This window comes from Vicugna pacos, chromosome 16 (genome assembly GCF_048564905.1).
Source record: "Vicugna pacos chromosome 16, VicPac4, whole genome shotgun sequence".
Lineage (NCBI taxonomy): Eukaryota > Metazoa > Chordata > Mammalia > Artiodactyla > Camelidae > Vicugna > Vicugna pacos.
In genome coordinates this window covers 6027723-6048502 of record NC_133002.1, presented here as the reverse complement: position 1 = coordinate 6048502, position 20780 = coordinate 6027723, and the positions used below count along the sequence as shown (strand labels likewise).

The window sequence follows — 20780 nt, the reverse complement described above, 5'->3', positions numbered from 1 at the left end:
ATCTTGCTCTCTGGTTCCTTTTTCCTTCTCAGATAGGCACAGTTCTGCTTCATAAACAAGTGTTCACTGGGTAATGGGTTGCCTGTCTTTCCTTCTGGTAGTGTCCTAGTATGAAAGATGGTCTTAGAAGCCCCCTCACTTGGCTTAGAGTGGGCAGTAGTTCCTGCCCTTCCCCTGGGGAAGAAGGGACAGTCCATAGTGCTGTATACAGGCTGAGGAGGTACCACTGAAGACCCCCTGGAGTTCTTCCAGGCCTCTCTGAGAGAGGCAGGGGAGGGTTGGGTGTGTGGCTGGCAGCTGTCCTTGGAATATGGAGACCCTGGGCACTTATCATCCTTGCTGGAAGAGTTCAGCCACAATTCAGAGACCACAGGAAAAGACCAATTCTGTGTCCTGTTAAGTGTTTAAAAGACACGTGAGGCCACAGAGTTTGTAAATCTTAGGGCACTCAGAAGAGTGAGCTGTTTCTTAATTACAGCCATACCTTGGAGACTTTGCGAGTTTGGTTTCAGACCATTACAATAAAGCATACATCGCAGTAAAACGAGTCACATGAGTTTTTTGGTTTACCAGTGTGTAGAAAAGTTACGTTTACACTATACTCTCGTCTGTTAAGTGTGCAATAGCACGTCTGAAAAAACAATGTAAATACCTTAATTTAAAAAGTCTTTATTGCTGAAAAATGCCAGTCATCGTCTTAGCCTTCAGTGAATTGTAATCTTCCTGCTGGTGGAGGCTCTTGCCTCTGTTAATGGCTGCTAACTGATCAGAGTGGTGGCTGCTGAAGGCTGAAGTGGCAAGTTTCTTAAAATAAGACAGCGATGAAGTTTGCCTCGTTGATTGACTCTTCCTTTCACAAGCCACCTCTCTGGAGCATGCAGTGCTGCTTGATAGCATTTTACCTACAGTGGAACTTATTTCGGAATTCAAGTCAATCTTATCAAAACCTGCCGCTGCTTTGTCGACTAAGTTTATGTAATGTTCTGAATCCTTTGTTGTCATTTTAACAATCTTCACAGCATCTTCACCAGGGTTAGATTCCATCTCAAACCACTTTCTTTGCTCATCCATAAGAAGCAACATCTCCATTAAAAGAATGACACAGCCATTGAGGACAGGATAAATACTGGTTAGAACCAAGTAGGCCCAAGATGGCGGAAGATTTGACTTGCAGTAGACCTTGAGCTTCATTACGTACTCATTGTAATATATTAGCATGCTCAGTGGCACACCTGTAGGCATGATGACAGTTCTGAGGTGACCATAAATGGCCAAAAAAGTGGGCAGTGGCCTAGTTCCTGGAAATCCCTGCCCCTCCCCTAAAACAGCTGGAATTCTCCTCCAACTTGTTGGCACATGGAATTACCCAGCCCAGGAAAACTAACCACCCCTGCAGCCTGGGCCACTTTGGCCGTCTGAGACGGGCCGCATTCTGTCTATGGAATGTGTATCTCTCTAAATAAACTTGCCTTCTCTTTAGGAAAAAAAAAAGAAGGAGCAACACGTCATCATTAAAGTTTTACCGTGGGATTTCAGTTCACACATCTTCAGGCTCCACTTCTAATTCTCTTGCTATTTCCACCACATCTGCAGTTCCTTCCTCCCCTGAAGTCTTGAACCCCGCAAAGTTACTCATGAGGGTTGGAATCAGCTTCTTCCAAACTCCTGTTAATGTTGCTATTTTGACCTCTTCCCATGAATCACAAATGTTCCTAATGACTTCTAGAATGGTGAATCCTTTCCTGAAGTTTTTCAGTTTACATTGCTCATATCCATCAGAGGAATTACTATCAATGGTAGCTATAGCCTTATGAAATGCACCTCTTAAAAAATAAGACTGGATAGTTGAAATTACTCCTTGATCCGTGGGCTGAAGAATGGTGTTGTGTTGTGTGGCAGGCATGAAAACATTCATCTCGTTGTACATCTTTATCAGAGCTTTTGGGTGACCAGGGGCATTGTCACTGAGCAGTCATATTTTGAAAGAAATCTGCTTTTCTGAGCAGTAGGTCTCAGCGGTAGGCTTAAAATAGTCAGTAAACCATGTTATAAACAGATGTGTTGTCATCCAGGCTTTGTTGTTCCAGTTAACAGAGAGAGCACAGGCAGAGTGGATTTAGCATCATTCCTAAGGGCCCAGGATTTTTGGAGTGGTCAGTGAGCACTGACTTCAACTTAAAGTTACCTGCTGCATTAGCTCCTGACAAGAGAGTCAGTCTGTCCTTTGAAGCTCTGAAGCCAGGCATTAACTTCTGTCTAGTATGAAAGTCCTAGATGGCATCTTCTTCCAGTAGAATGTGGTTCCATTGAAAGTCTGTTGTTCAGTGGAGCCGCCTTCGTTAATGGTCTCAGCTGGTCTTCTGGGAAATTTGCAGCCTGTGCATCAGCACGTGCTCCCTCCCCTTGCATCTTAGGTCACGGAGATGATTTCTTTCCTTAAACTTCGCGACTTTCCTTAAACTACCTCCGCTAGCTTCACACTTTGCTGCTGCTGCTTCCTCACCTCTCTCAGCCTTCAAAGAATTGAAGAGAGTTAGGGCCTTGAGCTGGATTAGGCTCTGGCTTAAGGGAATGTTGTGGCTGCTTTAATCGCCTATCCAGGCCACTGAAACTTGCTCCATGTGAGCAGTAAGGCTGTTTTGCTGTCCTGTCATTCATGCGTTCACTGGAGCAGCACTCCTTACTGCCTTCCGGAACTGTTCCTTTGCATTCACGATGTGGCTCCCTCGTTGGTGCAAGAGGCCTAGCTCTTGGCCTGTCTTGGCTTTTGACGTGCCTTCCTCACTAAGCGTAATCATTTCTAGCTTTTGGTTTGAAGCGAGAGACATGAGACTTCCTTTCACTTGAACACTGAGAGGCCGTTGAACACTGAGGGTTATTAATTGGCCTGATTTCAATATTGTGTCTCAGGGAACAGGGAGAGACCCGAGGAGAGGGAGAGGGACGGGGACAGCAGGTCAGCGAAGCAGTTAGAACATATACTGTGTGGTTCATGGCGCCCCAAAACAACTATAATAGTGACATCAAAGATCACCAGTCATCGGTCACCATACCAAATAACAGTGAAAAAATTTGAAATATTGGGAGAATTACCGAAATGTGACACAGACACAAAGTGAGCAAATGCTGTTGGGAAAATGGCGCTGGTAGATTTGCTCAGTGCAGGGTTGCCACGAACCTTCAATTTGTAAAAAATGTCTATCTGGAAAGCGCAGTAAAGCAAAGCACGATAAGATAAAGCGAGGTAGGCCTGTGCTTCGTGATTTACTGACGTTCAGATTCTTTTATAATGTTAATACTCCCTTTTCAGCAAGTTGAATGGTATTTCCCAAATTCAAACAGATGGACTCATAAGGAAGCCGGTGGGCGGGGGGGTGTTAATACTTCCTACTGTTGTAAGGCTTCTACAGTATTAACCTATTTAATCCCCTCAGCCATCCTTTGAGGAGGTACTGTTATTATCCCAGTTGTACCAGTGAAGCTGAAGCACAGGGAGGTTATGCAACTTGCCCAAGGTTACACAGCTAGTAAGTGCCACAGCTGGGATTTGAATCCTAGTGGTGTAGCTCTGAGGTCTGTGCTTTTACCAAAAAGTTAATGCTGCAGGGCTACGAGCTGATTGGTCCCAAGGAGTAGTAAGTTCACCTCTGTCCAGATCTCGTCCCTGTTTCCACCTGGGACGTCAGCCAGCAGTAACACACTGCCTTGTCTGCTCACCCTCTCCTCATCACTCCAGCACCTTAACTCTCTACCCTCTCACCCTGTCAGGTGTGGTCGAGGTGTACAGGGTAACCAAGCGTGTGGAGCTGGGGATAAAAGCCACTGCAGTGTGCAGTGAGAAACTCCAGCAGTTGCTAAAGGACATCGATAAAGTATGGAATAACCTAATTGGCTTCATGTCACTTGCCACACTCACGGTAAGCCCATTAGATAATTGAGCAGTTACTTTCCTTCCAGAAACCTAAGCTGTAACGCTGAGTGTATGTTCCTGTGATGGCACTTATTGGAGGATGAAGGTGCCTGTGGTATATTGTTAAAGGAAGAAGGGAACATTTGTGCTGTTAGTTGGTAGTACCGTGTTGGCGTCTGGATAGTGCCCAGGCCTGTTGTACCTAAAAAAAAAAAAGAGAGAGAGAACGTAGGAAAACATTCTCTATCTACATCCTTCTTAATTCATATATGCGCACACACACACACACACGTATATATGTGTGTGTGTATGTATATATACATACATACATATACACACACACACACATACATATTTTGCAAAGCATTGGTTAGTGTTTCTCCCTTTGCATTTCTAGTTATTTCTGTCCCCATATGTGTCCTTCTAAAAAACTGTATGATGAAAACACTTAATTCAGAAAGATGCATGCACCCCAGTGGTCTTAGGAGTACTATTTACAGTTGCCAAGATATGGTAGCAACCCAAGTGTCCATCAACAGATGGATGGATAAAGAAGTTTGGGGCTGGGGAATGTGTGTCATGGAATACTATACAGCCATAAAAAATGAAATCTTGCTATTTGCAACAACATGGATGGACTTGGAGGGCATTATGCCAAGTAAGTCAGTCAGAGAAAGACAAATACTGTATGGTATCACTTACATGTGGAATCTAAAAAGATACAACAAACTAAGGAATATAACACAAAAGAAGCAGACTTTCAGATACAGAGAACAAACTAGTGATTACCAGTAGAAAGAGGGAAGGGGGAGGGGCAATGTAGGGGTAGAGGATTTAAAGTTACAAAACTACTGTTTATGAAATAAGCTACATGGATATATTGTACAACACAGGGAGTATAGCCAATATTTTATAATATAAATGGAATATAACCTTTCAAAAGTGTGAATCACTGTGTTGTACACCTGAAACTTATACTGTACATCAACTATACCTCAATAAAAAAATTTTTTCAAAAACCAAAGTAAAATGAAAAATTGTATGCTACATACTATTACTATCCTGTGGTTCATTTAGCCTTTTTATTTTCTTAGGGTCTTGGATTGTTTTCATCTTTTCCTGTTACGAATAGTATTACTCTGAGCATCATTAAACAAATGACTCTCCCCTTTTGGGGATAGAGTTCCTCCAAGTTTACTTAAGAGGGCAGAGGCGTGGTTGCACGCATCCAGGTGTGCACGCACATAGCTGTTGTTACAGGTGTTACCTGGCTTTCCGGGGGGCATGGGGCTGGCTGACAGTGCCACCAGCAATATACAGTTATACATTTCTTTTTATATTTCATTCATTTCCCGAGAGGCTATCCAGTGTCCCAAATGATAATTTACTCATTTTATCTCCTTTATGTGTAAACTGATCATGTCTCCTTTGACCATTTGGCCATTTACTCAGTGAAAAATCGTTACTGACCATACATATTTCATATTTGTGACAGATTTATACACACACATGTGTGCACACTTACAAGGTTCTATCAGTTTTTTTCCTCCTCTGTTTCCTCCCTGTTTTTATATTTCATTGGGCAAAACTTTTTTATTTTTATATATTCTTACTTACTCAGTTTGTCTCTGATAAAATCCTTTATTTCACGATAGTCAAATTTATCTCCCTCCCACAGCTGGAATAAGTACGCGGTTCCATTTTCTTTCCCTTCTCCCTGCCGTGTGGCGGGCAGCGGTTCTCAGTGCGCTGCACTGACAGCCAGGTGGGGTCCCTGCTCTCCCAGCAGCGTGCCCTCAGTGGCAAGTCTCACCATTGTTATGCTGCGTCTGGTTTGTGACACTAAGTCCTTAAAAAGTTTAAATCATTTCCAAAATCTTCATTTTGTTTTCCTTGAGCCATTTTTTCAATTTATGACCTAAAATCATACAGTTTGAGTAGTTATTTTTTTTAAAATATGGTCGTGGCCAGTACAATAAGAAGTGAAATAGAAATATTTGGAAAGAAGAGAGAAATTTATGTTTATTTGGTGATATGAAACACTTCTGGAAATCTGAATTCAAGAGGTTAAATTTAATGAATCTAGCAAAAATTCATAGCATTCTTACATATTAACAATAGTTATAAAATACAAATGAAAACCTCATTTTGTTTAATGTAGTAAGTCATTCAGGCCCTTATCACCCCTGGCCATATAGCTAGGGTTACTGGTTCGTTTTTTTATCCCGTCAGTCTGTTCTGCACACCACTATTGCTTTTTTCTGAAATGTTAATCTGACTATGTCATTTAAATCCCATTTAAAATCCTGCAGTGACTCACCAGTCTTCAGAATCAAGTTTAAAAGCCTTAGCTCAGTGTAAGGTCTTTTCCATCACTTGGGTTGCTCTGGCTTCTGTTTCTCTGTTAGAGTGCTTTCCCCTCCGGACTCTGTGTCATTGCCCCCAGAAGTCATTCCAAGAGGCCCTCAGTCTGAATCAGATGCCCTTCCTGTGTGTCTCCTTGGCACATTCTGTCACCACACTTAGCACGCTTCTTGATGTTGTGTCTTCTTATTTCTTGCCCACTAGCTTCTCAGCTCCTTAAAAGCTGGACTTTGTCCTGTATTTCTTTTTGTTTGTTTTTTTAACTGACGTATAGTTGATTTACAATATCATGTTTGTTTCAGGGGGTACAGCATACAGATTTGGGTTTTTGGCAGATTCTGTTCCATTAGGAGTTACTATAAGCTATTTGGTATAATTCCCTGTGCTATACAGTAAACCCTATTGCTTATCTGTTTTATGTGTAGTAGTTTGTATCTGTTAATCCCATACTCCTAATTTGTCTCTCCCCACCTCCCTCTTCCCTTGGTATAAGTTTGTTTTCTTTGTCTTATTCTGCTTCTGTTTTGTGTATACATTCATTTCTATTTCTTAGATTCCACATATAAGTGACATCATATAGTATGTGTTTTTTATTGTGTTCTAATAGTGTTGGGTGGGACTTTGTACTTTGGGTTTTATACTTTTTTGAACTTTGTTTTTGTCAAACTAGGTAAGCATTTTTATACCTCATTATTTTAATAACTGGTTTAAATATTTTAAATGGATAAGGAAAATAAAACAAAGGAAAAATGAAAGTAGGGAAGGTAAAGTCACGGATGAAGTGAAGTGTACAAAAATGTGTGCTTTTGAAGTGCTGGCATTTGCTAGTGGTGAGCTGTACAGTTAACTTGACCCTTCCTAGGCATTCACGTAAAGAAGACGTGATCTGTTCCATGATTCACTGGATTCATAACATAAAAATAAACCCTCCACTCAGGAAACATTATTCCTGGCATTCATGTCAGAAAGAAATGTGTGGGTTCTTGTAAAGAGGAAACTAACCTAATCTATATTATCTTCAAAAATACCCTTTCAGTAAATAAAACAACAGGTTTCACTGAGTAGTTTCTTGGGAGATCTCTCCGTACAGATTGGATGGCATGTTCCAAGTACAAATTAGTGAAAAGTCAGTCTAAGTGGGGAAAAAATAGATGAGACGGTAAACGAGAAAAAAGCGTGGCACTGCGTACTGACGGTGGTCTCAAGTCTGTGGAAAAAAAACGTGCAAATCAGTGAGAAATGTACCAGCACCCAGTAAAATCGGAGCAGAAACATGAAGTGATTCATAAAAGAGGAGGCACGGGTAATCAGTAAACATTAATTCAAATTAAAACAAGCTTTCGTTTTTTTACCTCCTAATAAGCCCAGTTTGGGGTTTGGTTTGTTTGAATCCTGCTGGTGGTGATGTGTACAACTGGGCTTTTCCTTAGGGCATTTATTAAGAATCAGTTTATGAGGAAATTGGGACCACCCTATGGGAGAGGTGTTTGGCAACATGCTTTCCCCTCTGCCTGTGGTACTCCTTGAGGACAGGGACCAGGACGACATTTCGTTCCTCTTTTGTCCAGTGTGAGCACAGCAAAAGCTGGATGAATTAAAGGCTGACTCAGAATTCCACTTCTTGGGAAACCTCCTAAGGCCAAACCTCTACGTACAAACTCACAAAAAGAAGCAAGTTAAATGCACAAGCTGTTCTTTGTAAAAGGGAAAAATTGAAACATACCTAAAAGTCCAAATCTGGAGGATTAGTTAATTGTGTGAATCTTCATATTAGGATGTTATGCAGCCATTCTTTAAAGGAGCACAAAGTTTGAAATAACATAGAACTGTTATTACAGGGCCGGAAGGAAATCTGCCCAAATGGCAATAGGGTTGTGTTTGGGTGATAAAACCCTGGTGTTTTTAAAAAATATTTCGAGTGAAGTTGGTTGGCTGGTGATGTACGTGGGGTGCCTGTGAGGCTGCTTGATGGAGAAGGACGTGTTACCAGTTACTTGTCGTAGAGTCCAGTGTGTCACCTTTGCATCGTTAGCGTCGCCCTTCATCAGAGCCTCTGTGCTCAGTCTCTTAAAAAGGCCTCACCTCAAAATCCATTTGTCCCGTGTCTTTATAGCAACAGACTATCTAAGGCCACACATTAGGAATCCAGAGATCGGTGTGTGTCTGGGTTTCTCCTGATTCACCCACCTTCTGCTCCTAAGCTTGTACTGATACAGACCAGACTAAGCCTCAATATCATTGTCATCATTAGCCAACTTGTACTGAGTGCCTACTGTGTGCATAGGTGTGATTTACTTAAGGCAGCGGTCTTGAGGGTAGGTACTGTGGTTTCCCCCTTGCACAGATGAAGAAACTCAGGCACAGAGATCTTGGTGGGACCTGGCCTCAGTCTGAAAAAATCTTAAGTCTGCCTTTTGAACCTCTGTTCTCTGTTGCCCCCTCGAAATAGGCAAGTAGGGTGGGTAAAACCAGAGAGCTAGAAGCCTTTTGGGGGGCAGTAGATTGTTACTTAGCATGAAGGTTCATGAGATGAAACAGCAGGAGTCTGTCTTGACAATAACTTGATATAAACAGTCAAGTTCTTTTCTGTGCATTTTTTCCCGTTTATATCCCCAGACTATAGAGTAGCTTAAAAGACTCCCCTTCTCCACTTGGATGTTAAGGCTCTTTGTTTTGGGTGGCAATCAGTTTCTTACTGTAATTAATGCTTTGAAAACTAGATTTCTATACAGACCCTCAAATACAAACCCATCTCGTCTCCTCTGGTGCTGTTAGAGAAAAAAGTCTGTGATCACAGAGCATCTTCCTTTGCGGTGAACTCTTCAAAGGTTCCACAAAACACCAGGCGTGTTAACCAGGTTCATTATGTATTAGTGCTTTTAGGGCAAAAGATAATTGGGGAGAATCTGGGCCTGGATTACTGCTTTGAGGGAGCTGCTGTCAGTGGGTGAGGTGAAGCCAGGTTCATCCTTGTACATCTTGCTCAGAAAGGCTTGCCTTCTAGACTCTGACCCTCTGGGCCTTTCTCTTCTTTTTTCTTCTTTTGTAAAATATATATACAGTAAAATGGAACAATCTTAATTATACCACTCAGTGGTTTTGACAGATGCATGCCCCATGTAACCCAGGCCCCTATCAAGATACAGAAGAGGCCGTCATCCCAGAAGCTTTCCTTAAGCTCCTTGCCCCATCGCCCTACTTACAGATAATCTGTGTTCTGATTTTTTCACACTAAGGATTAGTTTTGCTCAGACCTTTTTAAAGAAGTCATAGGATTTGATTCTGTGATTTCAAAGAAAGCCTTCTGGGTTCGGTCACCCATCTAACCTGGGGGTGTCGTCCTCTCACTCACAGGGGTTCTGAATCCCTCCCTCCGCACGGCAAACTGGGTGAACAGGAAGAGTGGCCAGGCGTTCGTGCCCCCTCCTTCAGGCTCCTGTTAGGAACATCCATTTCTAGCACCACGTCCAGATGCCAGAGTGATTTTCCCTGACTTTTTAGACACCAGGTGAGGGTAGGTGTCTGCCACTCGACAGTACAAATTGTACAGAACACCACTGAGTATTTATTTCTCCAGTTACCCAAGCTCTTCGCATTATAATTGCTTTTTCCACCAGGTTAGCTGTGACAGGGAAATAATCATTCTCAACTCAGCTACTTTTCGTTATTATGCTGTGTTATTTCCTCTTGATAACTGGTAGGTCCTCAGTCTATAAAACTTACTTGAACAGCCCACTGCACAAAAAATACCATTTTACAGAGGAAGTGTAAGGTGAGACTTGTCTGGGAGAAGCTTTACTTTAAAAATAGGTGTAAATGGACACAGACCAGCATCTGTGTAGTTTTAATTCATTTGGAACGAAACTATACAAACTCCAAGGGCTCTTTATTAGAGGCTCAAAGCAGAGAAACCGTCACGAGGGAGGGAGGCATGACTGAGGTTGTATAGGCAGCTTTTAACTTTTTTCCCCATTGCTTCATCCTAGGTAGAATTTAAAGTTACTTAATGAGCTGAATTGCCACAGTCAGGCTCTTTGATTCCAGTTCCACTAATATAATGGTTACTGTTGGCACCGAGAATCTCCTAGGCTCTGTGCTGTGTGCTTTACCTTCCTCTCATTTAATCCTGGTGACAATCCCACAGAATCAGTAATGTGATCCCCATTTGTACAAGTGCAGAAATTGGGGCTCAGAGAAGTTGAAACTTGCCTGAAAGTGACAAATCTGGGATTTGAATGCAGATCATTGTTTAAAAATCCATTCTTCCTATTGTGTTAGTCCCAGCTTCCAAGGTGCTAAAAAATGACTTGTGTCTTCCCATGAAGACTCCCTGAAACTATTCCCATCAAAAGGAGGCTGCGTTACTTTTCTCCAGAGACGTTCCAGGATGCAGCAGTGATGCTTGAGCTAAAGAAAGCAGAGTACACGGCCGTAACCTCCAAATCTTAATATTTCTTTAAGGGGAAGTTACACCAGCAAACTTTTACGTTTCTCTTTCCCTTTGATGTTCCATTTATCCATGGACTAAAACTCCCCCTTGTGGTAAAAAGCGTTATCTCCTCTGGGCACAGACTGAAGGAACTGTTTTCTCTCAAGAGCTAAAAATCACCTATTTTAGTGATTTAAGTGAATTGTTATCTTAAGGTTTTATCTCATGGTTGTGGGTTGAAGCTCCATGGGTTGGTAACAAAGACTCAATCCTGAAAAACAGAATGAATCTACTTTTGTCATATAAAATCTACCAGAAGAGAGAGGAGTGTTTTTCTCTTGACCTCTAGTCATTTGGAAATCATGCAGGCTCTGTGATTTCACTGTTACCCTTAGTATAATCATTCTTTCCTTCCTTTCAGTGTGAAATAAGCAGTGAATTTCAGGCTACTTACTTCCCACTGCTCTGGCGTATCAGGAGAACAGTTTATTTTTAATAATGAGAGCATTTTAGTCATCTCGTCAGTCTACACAGCACTTGAGCCAGGGTCTTCATCACGTCTCTGCGTGGCTGTTTAGAGTTGACAGAAGGTGGGTGTGGTAGGTGGATATGGTCGACAGAATAATGCCCTCCCCCCAGAGATGTCCACGTCCTGGTCCTGAGAGCCCCTGAACGCTTTACCTTATATGGTAAAAGGGACTTGGCAGATGTGATGAAGTTAAGGGTTTCCGGATGGGAAACTTATTCTGGATTATCTGAGTGGGCCCAGAGTCATGGCAGGGATCCTTAGAAGAGGAAGGCAGGAGAGGAAGAGGAGAAAGAGCAATGTGACAGTCGAAGCAGAGAGGCAAAGGTTGGCCGATGCTCCACTCTTGGCTTTGAAGATGGAACCATGATCCGAGAAGTGTGCTGGCAGTCTCCAGAAACTGGAAAAGGCAAAGCAGCAGACTCTCCCCTAGAATTTCCATAAGGAACGCAGTGTTGCCAACCCACTTTAGACTTGTGACGTCCTGAACTATAAGAGAATAAATTTATCTTGTTTTAAGCCACTAAATTTGTGCTAATTTGTTACAGCAGCAATAGGAAAAATTACAAAAAAAAAAAAAAAGTAACCAGGAGTGGTTACACTGTAACCAAAACCAAAGGTATAGAATTGCCTGTGGGACCTGTGTCTAGATCACTCTTTATATCAGTCAGGTTAGGTTATGCTGTGGTGACAAATACCACCCTCCCCTCCTTCTTAGCAGTGCAAAACAGCAAAGCTTTATTTCTAGCTTCTGGTGCATCACCATCTCAAGTCGGAGGGTCTCCGTGCCATGTCCTTCTTACTCAGGGGCCTGGGTTGACAGAGCCTCCATTGTGTGGAACATGGTTGGTCAGCACGGGAGGATCAAGGGGACATGACAAATAGTACATTGGTCTTAAGTGCTTCCTTCCAGAAGTGACATATGACTTACCCTCCCAGGCTGTTACAGCATGGCAAGTTACTCAGCCGTGCCTGATTCAGAGGGACAGGGGAGGCCCGTCCTGCTGCTTGTCTGGAAGGAGGAGAGGAGGGCTGTTGGTGAAGAACACTAATTACTACCAGACTCTTCTTCCTTAGTAATGATTGTCTTGGATGCCGTGTTAGTAGCTTATCACTGGCTGAAGATTCAGGATTTCGTATCCCAGTCTGACTCTCAGACTTGTCAGCGTACGCAGGTCACGGATAATAGAACTTTTTTATCTTTACTAAATGTGTGACATACTTGCCAGTTAAAGCAGGCGATACCCTATTTAAGGTGGCCTGTGGAGGGCATACCTTCTTCTAGAATTAGGGCGATTTGATTGGTGTCGCACTGTTACTGTGTACTACAGTAATCCCCCAACTAATAGAAGTGCATTTATAAAGGTTAATTTTGTCATTTGAAAGATTAATTTGACTACAGGGTAAGTTATTCAGAGCCTTATGATTTTTACTGGGGATTACAATATGACCTTTTCGTTTGCTTCTTTTATTCCTTTGTTAAATAGGTATTCAAGATTTTTTTACTAACTTGGTTGATTTCAAGATTCAGTTTCTCCAGATTCTAATTATTTCTCAAATAGTCCTTATTCAGTAACATGGTAAATGTCTATAATGTAGATTACAGACATGCTACTATGTTTTTAACCTCTTCAAAAAGCTTGTTAGATTTTATTTGCCAAGGTGAATAACTGTGATAATCATTTTAGAGTGTTTTATCCTTTCCAGAGCACTTTTTATGTATCTGTGAGGGTCCTAACACCCACTGAGGGAGAAAGGGGGGGGCAAGTGAAATTGTTACCATTTTACAAAGAACAGAATTGGACAGCAAACCTATAGTGTGCCACTGGCTTCCAGATTTGATCAAATGGCCATCATTGCACTGGGGGAAAAACAAAACAAAACAAAACAAGAAACCTCTGTCTTGGCTAAGGCCATGTAGGTTCACCTAGATCACAGCCATCTTTCACCCAGTTGAAACATCCACCTCCCTTTTTCTTCTTTGAAAAGTGTGATCTGAATGGATTCAGCCCAGGTTGGTTCAGGAGAGGTTTGTGGAGCCTAGCAAGTGATTTATTATTTCAAATTAGTAAGGCATGGGGAAATAGCATATGTAATCTACACTTTTTTTCTAAGGAGAAGTCCCCCCACCGCCCCGGGAAAGGATAATAACAGTTTTGCAAATACAGGGACAGTATTGTAACTCCTCAGTGGTTCAGCTTAAAGTAACTATAGAAAATGTAACTATCACTTTGGCAGGAGTTTGCCATCATGCTGGTCACCACAGTATTCACGAGGAAAAACCAGCCAACACGCCAGGCTCCCAGGTCCTTGGCTGTCTGTATACAAGACCCTTGTCTCCTTTCCACTTAAGACACCCACTTGCATAATCACACTGGACTGTGTTATCACATCACACTGCAGTGCCTGGGCAGTCATGAACTCTGCCATCTTTCTGTGTCCAACTTGGTATCTCTAGAACTTTTCTCACACTTGCCTTACACTTCTCTTGTTTTTGGCTCTCAGCACAGGACAGTTGACCCTTTTACTGTCCTATATACTCCGTTCCATCTTTACTTCCTTTCCCACCTGTTCAGTCCTTAGCAATTGAGGCTATTGATGTCTGTCCTAGGACAACCACCTGTCCCAATTTGCTCAGGACCGAGGCATTTCCTTAGCGCTAACACAGGAACAGTTTTGTACAAACCAGGAAAGCTGGTCACCCTGGTCTACTCTGTCCATACATGGAAATACTACATGGTGGTGCTGCAGGCATCTCTCTCTAACTCATGTCCAGTGACATCACATTGGTAGTTCGAAATCAACCATGGTGGCAGTTTTTAGACCATGGAAATCAACAAACACTACAAAGCCGGGCTCGACTTGTTTTGTTGATTATCTAGCCTTAGGCAGAGAAAATGTTAATAATGCACATTAAACTTAAAAGTATGCTGTTTGTAGCCATTATATTGTGAATAGAACAAGAAGTTGAGGAAAGATTCTCCAGTATTCGAGAACTATTATCTGATCCAGCAAAGAAGTCACTCATGTATTTGACAGATGAGTGAAGTTCTGAAATTTGTCTGTGTGGTTTCACTCTGGCCTTAGTCCTTCACTTGAAAACATCATTCACGTCAAAATTAACACTCCTTCAGGAAAGCAGGGACAGCGTGACTGTGGATCTAAGAGTTGGGCAAAAATCAAAGGAAGAACAAGAGACTGAGTGGAATTTGAAGTAAAGATGACTGTATATTTTATTTGTAAATTGTGTGCTGCATAGTAAAATTTATAGTAAACTTATGTATGTGGGCTTGTATATATATGTGTGTGCATACTTTTAACTTTTTGGAAAGTCAGTTCTTAATGGTGGGGGAGGGGAGCAACTTTGCCCCCAAATTGGCCAAGGAGCCTCAGAATATCCTATAATGCGGACAACAGGCCCCTTAACAAAGAACTGTCCAGCTTAAAATGTCAGTGGTGCCAAGTTTGAGAAACTCTGCTCTAGGGCACATATAAGGAAAATCAGGTCAGGTATGTCTTTTTTCACCTTAAGAATCCAAAATGGTTTTTTTTTTTCTTTTTTTTTTTTGCTCATTCTTTTGGTTGTTTTTGTTTTGCTTTGTTATTCAAATGTTTTTCTTAGTTGAGGGATAACTTATATACAGTGAAATGCACAGATCTTAAATAGTCGTGTAACAGTCCAGTATAGTTGGGTCAGTTTTGACAAATGCATACAACCACTAACCCACACCCCATCAACATGGGGAGTGTTTTCATCACCCCCTAAAGTTCCATTTTGCTACTTCCCAGTCAGTCCCCTGATCTGATTCCAAAAACAACCATGGATCCATTTTCTGTAGCTTGCTGTCACCATAGATTTGCCTGTTCTACAACTTAACATACATGAAATTACGTGGTATGTATGTTCTTGTGTCAGCCTCGTTTACTTAGCATGTTTTAAAAATTTATCTTGTGTATATCAGGTTGATCCCTTTTCTCACTGAGCAAATATTCCATTGTATTAATATACTATGATTTTTTAATCCACTTATTTACAGATGGATGCTGTTTCCAGTTTTAGATAATATGAACAGAGCTGCTGTGAACACTTCTTGTACAAAGACTTTTGTTAACATGTTTTCATTTCTCTTGGATAAATATGTAGGAAATTACAAGATTGTATCATGTACATGTTAACTTTAAGAAATTAACAGCTGTCAATCACTGGGCTTTTTTTTTTAAGCACAGTCAGTTTACAATGTTGCGTCAATTTATGGTGTACAGCGTAATGTTTTAGTCATACAAATACATATATTTGTTTTCATATTCTTTTTCGTTATAGGTTACTATAAGATAACTGAGTATAGTTCCCTGTGCCAAATGGTATAAATTTATCTATGTATATATATAGTAGTTAGTATCTCAAATCTCAAACTCCTAATTTTTCCCTTCTCACTTCTTTTCCCCCTAGTAACCATAAGTTTGTTTTCTATGTCTGTGAGTCTATCTCTGTTTTGTAAATAAGTTAACTTTTTTTTTTTTTAGGTTCTGCATATGAGTGATATCATATGGTATTTTTCTTTATCTTTCTGGCTTCACTTAGAATTACAATCTTCAGGTCCATCCATGTTGCTCCAGATGGCATTATTTTATTATTTTTATGGCTGAGTAGTATTCCATTGTATAAATATACCACAACTTCTTTATCCAGTCATCTGTCAGTGGACATTTAGGTTGTTTCCATGTCTTGGCTGTTATAAATATCATTGAGCTTTTAATCATTGGGCTACACATTCTGCATAAATTGGTTGTGAGGAATAAATTAAATGATGCATGTGAAGAGCTTAGTGTAGTGCTTAGCACAGGTGAGGACTCGACCTGTTAGCTGTTGTTATATTTACTCTCTCTAGCAAATAACGTCCACACCTCTCACTGTTGAGCACCGGGCCTGTATGGCCCTCTGCCTGTCAAGTCAGAACCTGGCTGTCCCACGGGCAGCTCCAGGGCAGCTTGAACCACACCGGGCTCCTCTGCTCCGTCTCCGCGCAGACTTGTTCTCCGTCACCTGCCCCGTCAGAGTGAATCCTCCCGGAAGCCCAGTCCACCCCACTCCTCATGCATCTCACAGACCCCCCCCTCCCAGGCCTGTCGATTCTCCTGCCCTCCCCACTGCTGCTCCCTTCGTTCTGACCTTCAGTGTCTGCCCCCTGGATCGCTACAGCGGCCTTGTGACGGAGGCCTGTACCTTGAGGACTTTCACCCCCAACTCACTGCCTTTCTGCAGCCAGAGGGGTGTGTCCACAGTACAGACCTGATCCGTCATCCTCCAATGAGGACCGTGAAGGGCTTCCCCGGATAAAGCCTCCACCCCACATACTCCTCCCGAGGCCTTCGTGCTCCAGTCTCACCTCCTACCTCCTTCCGTGAGCTTGGCCCCTGGCACCCTGGACTTCTTCCCAGACCTGATCTGCGTAGGGGCCCTTGCCTGCACTGCTTGTTCTGCGCAGAAGAAACACCCCGCCTTCCCTCCTTCGTGCCTCCATCCCCTCACCTGGCACATCCCCAGCAGGACTCAGCCGGAGGTTCCTAAGTTCCTGGAAGCCTTCTCTGCCATCGGGCTCCTTCCCCTGGGGTCGGGGTCAGTGCCCCCCGTCTCCGCCTTTGTTCTGGCCCTCGGGACTTCCCTCGTGTGGCTCTCGTGGCACCATGTTGCCTGAGCCCCGACTCGCCCTCACCCTGGACTGCGTTCTCAGAGGACAGGGACCATTTTTCCCTCATCCTAACATCCGTAGCAGCTGGAACACAGCAAGTACTCAGTAAACGTTTGGGAAACTGAATAATTATACTGGTGGTGGTCGAGAGTTTACTGAAGTCACGGCTGGACTTATGGGACAAGGGATTGGGGGTGAAGCCAGCAGCATCTGGAGTTGCTAGGTTCTCACCCATTTGTCTTGTTCTCACAGCCTGATGAAAATTCACTGGATTTTTCCTCCTGTATGCTACGGCCTGGGATTAAAAATGCTCAAGAACTTGCTTGCGGGGTGTGCCTTTTAAATGTGGACTCCAGGAGCCGGGTAAGTCACCCGCCTTCCTCCTGCGGCAAAGAGCTTCCCTCCCCCCCAGGCCCCAGCCCGCTTCACTGCAGGGTCCATGACCAGTGGCGGGGAGTTTATAAAGCTCTGAAATCTGAGCACAAGAGCAGATACCTTCTTTCAAAAGGGCAGGAGGGGAAGCTGCTGAGGGGATGGATGGTTCGCCCTTTTCTGAGGAACGGGCTTGTCTGCGTGGTGCCTGCGGCACCTGTGCAGTGGGTGGCGAAGGGAAAAGGTTCCACCTGCAAGGACTTGTTCGGAGGCAAGAGGTCTGGTTCTGGGAATTCTGTTGACCTTATGGTTTCAACGTTATTTCAGAAAGAAGAGAAGCCTGCAGAAGAACATCCTAAAAAAGTATGAACCAGTTACACATTATCTTAGCGTCTCCATCTTAATTTTGAGTGTGGAAGGCAAATTCAGTGGTGCCACTGCCATCCTGAGCTGTCCCAACCATGACTCTTTGCTGAATCATTTTTGTCCCCATAGTGCTTGATTCAATCAACTAACGTGTCTGTGTGGGTCCACTTCCGTCTTGTCTGCATGCTCGTCTCTCACAATTGGCTTCTGGTGTCGTGGCGGCTTTTCTCTGTGAGGGACACAGGATAACAGAGTGAGCAACTTCTGGAAGACGAAGTTGCAGTGACACACAGAATGAGAGCAAAGAGCTTCAGGATTTGGCTGTTAGCAGACAAAACCCAATCGGTTGGGTTTTAGAGTTTTACTTATTTGCTTACTTGTAGTGCTGTGGAAAACACCCCCATAAGTGACTGAAGTTCGGACTGGTTGGCGGTAACTTCCCCTATAAGCATTACTCATGTGGAAATAATTCTCATGTGTTTCATGTCTTTTTTTTTTTAACAAATCTTATACCTATGGACTTTATGATTCAGTTATTAGCACCCAGTGTCTTTAGACCTTCAGGGTTTTTTTAATCTTTTGTTTTCTTTCCTGATAAGACTGGTTAGCCTCAGAAATTTAAGGAATTACATGTTACAGTCCGATGCCAGCTTCAGGGAAGGGCTCCCTTCCTCACAAAGAGAGAGAAAAGTTATCCACAGCCCTTCTATTTTAGTTCCCCCATCATGACCCCTGCCAACCCCCACAGCATCGGCCTGTCTTTTCTAGGAAAGATTTGGCCTCCTTTTGCTGAAACTGGGTTTAACAGTAAAGATTTTGTTATGCCTTTAATTAGCAGCGAGAAAGTTTCTCGCTTGAATTCCTGGAGCCACCTGCTCGGCTTTTCTGTGTGTGTGCCAGTTTGGCCTCAGCCTCTGTGACCAGGAGGGGGTCCGTGCTGGCTGCTGGCAGATCCCGGCCGCAGAGGAAGCCTGACTCGCCCCGCGTGTCTGTTTATTTCCGGCAGGCGTTCAACTCAGAGACAGACAGTTTCAAGCTGGCATATGGAGGACACCAGTATCACGCCAGCTGTGCCAACTTCTGGATCAACTGTGTTGAACCGAAACCTCCTGGCCTCATCCTGCCTGATTTGCTCTGAAAGCTCCTCCGTGAAGTACCAGCTGGGGTCTTTTTTCCATCACACCCCCTTGGGGTGACAGGGACCAAGAGACAGAATGCGAGTGCTACAGAGTTAACCCCCACCCACCTCCATGAAAAAGTCCTCAAGAGGTAAGGGGAGTGCTGCCAAGCTCCCAGGCGGTCCTACGGACGGCCTTTGTCCCCAGGTTCCCACTGCCGGTCTGTGGGATCCGAGGTCGAGGTGCCCCGCCCACACTGCATGTGTCGCCGCAAGTTTGCCACCTTATCTCTAGTCCTCCTAAGGTGTTTTAAAATGTGGACCACAATTTTCTTTAAGGAATAATTTGCTGCTGTGGTATTGAAACTGTGAAGAATTGACATTTGGAGAAAAATAAATAATTGTTGTTGGACTGGAGTTGGTTAGAATGGTTTGAGCCAGTGTCTGTTTCTGTCCGGAACACTTCCTGTCCTGTGAAGGAGAGAGCATTTATCCACACTTAGTTTGTTAATATCTGAAGTGAATAAAAATGGGAAAGTGTGATTAAACTGATATTCTTTCATAGAAGAAACTCTGCTTCTCTCCATTGGACAATGGCAAGTGGGTGAGGGCAGACTGACTAACTTGACTGTCCCAACTGAACCAGGTAGCTACTCCGTTCATTCATTTCCAAGACTGTCAGCTTTCAAGAAGACTTTCTCAAAACATGCCTGAAACTTTGCAGTGGAGAAGAATGTTTGACAGAGGCCCGGATCATGGTGTATCAGGATAAATACCCTTCCGCTAGCCTTCACTGAAAGCCTTGGTTTACCTCACACACAGACTGTGAACGTGGTATTTTTCTCAGACGAGATTTGGAAAGGCAGCTGAATGAAACCTTTTTGCAGAGGCCTCTGTCCAGATTTCCAGAAATGACTGCCCAGGGGCCAGTACTGCAGCATCTCTGTGAAAGACCTGAAAATTAAATCTGGGTTAGAAGGTGGAGCTCCCAGCCAAGCAAGGAGAAAAAGCAGGAGGTGTGTCTGTGGTGAGGCACATCACTTAGAAGCAGTGGCAGCAAGTTGTTCAAAAACAGCCCCGGATTTTAGAAGGAAAAGGCTCATGCTGTCTGGTTTAGGGTATTTTCTTTGCCACTTAAATTGAATGTATAAAATCGGGGGGGGAAGCCCAGTGGTTAAGGACTGCGTTATTCCTGCGAAGAACATGCCCGTCTGGGACACTTCTCTGAATTGTTAATTACGGGCTTTATGAAGGGATTTTGAATCTTGTGTGTTTCACTTGGTCTGTGGCTTTAAGCTCTCTGACCCAGACTTAGTTTTTCTTTGTAAACTGGGAAGGTTGGTTTTGTCCCTGCAGTTGCTGCTTTACATAATTTACTAGATCATTTTCCCTTCTCAGGACAAAACTTGAAGAAATTCTCTTTTGTTCCATTTTACGCCTTTTCCTTCAGTCCTCTCCAAGAAAGGTAGAGAGCATTGTCATTAAAGAGCTATTGAGGCTTCTGCTTTGCCCTGCTGGGCGCCAGAAGGCACAGGGAAGTGCTGATGAGGTAACTCTGTTTTTCTCATTTGCTTCAGACAATACCATCTCTGGAGATGGCGAGTAATGCCTGAGACTGCAGTCTCTGAATCGTCACCTTCAAGGCCTCGGCCCCACAGGGCTGGTGGGCATTAGTAACGGCAGCGTGGGCCGGTTTCCAGCAGGCTCTGCCTGAGGCCTCTGTGCTCCCCGTCAGCCTGATCAGGACCTAGGGTTTCAACCTGGCACCAGAATTCAAGCAGCTTTCTAATCGGTCTTGCGCATTCCACCTTTGTGACAGAAAAGCATCCCAGTTTGACAGAATTTATACTGCAGAGACATTTTTGGGAAACGCCACGTGGACTGTTCTGTCACAGTGGTCCGTATCAGTGACATTTTTAAAAGTATGCACACCTGTTAACTAGATTGGTTCCCATTTCTAGATATATTCCAGAATGCCTCAGCTAAGATTCCTAAGTCTAATCACT

General features: G+C 43.3%; 1 protein-coding gene across 9 annotated transcripts in view; it reads left to right on the top strand.

Moving 5' to 3' along the window:
* The window catches only part of SYNRG (synergin gamma), a 76969-nt gene extending 57778 nt beyond the window's left edge, over positions 1-19191 (top strand). For 8 of the 9 annotated variants that reach the window (XM_072940305.1, XM_031685246.2, XM_031685254.2 and 5 more), the window contains 4 exons: positions 3769-3917; positions 17172-17282; positions 17619-17654; positions 18664-19191. In XM_072940305.1, the coding sequence (XP_072796406.1) occupies positions 3769-3917; positions 17172-17282; positions 17619-17654; positions 18664-18795 (428 nt within the window). In that variant the 3' untranslated portion in view covers positions 18796-19191. The remainder of the gene's footprint in view (positions 1-3768; positions 3918-17171; positions 17283-17618; positions 17655-18663) is intronic. The other variant, XM_031685256.2, reaches the window with a different exon arrangement.
* The last annotated feature ends 1589 nt before the right edge of the window (positions 19192-20780 follow it).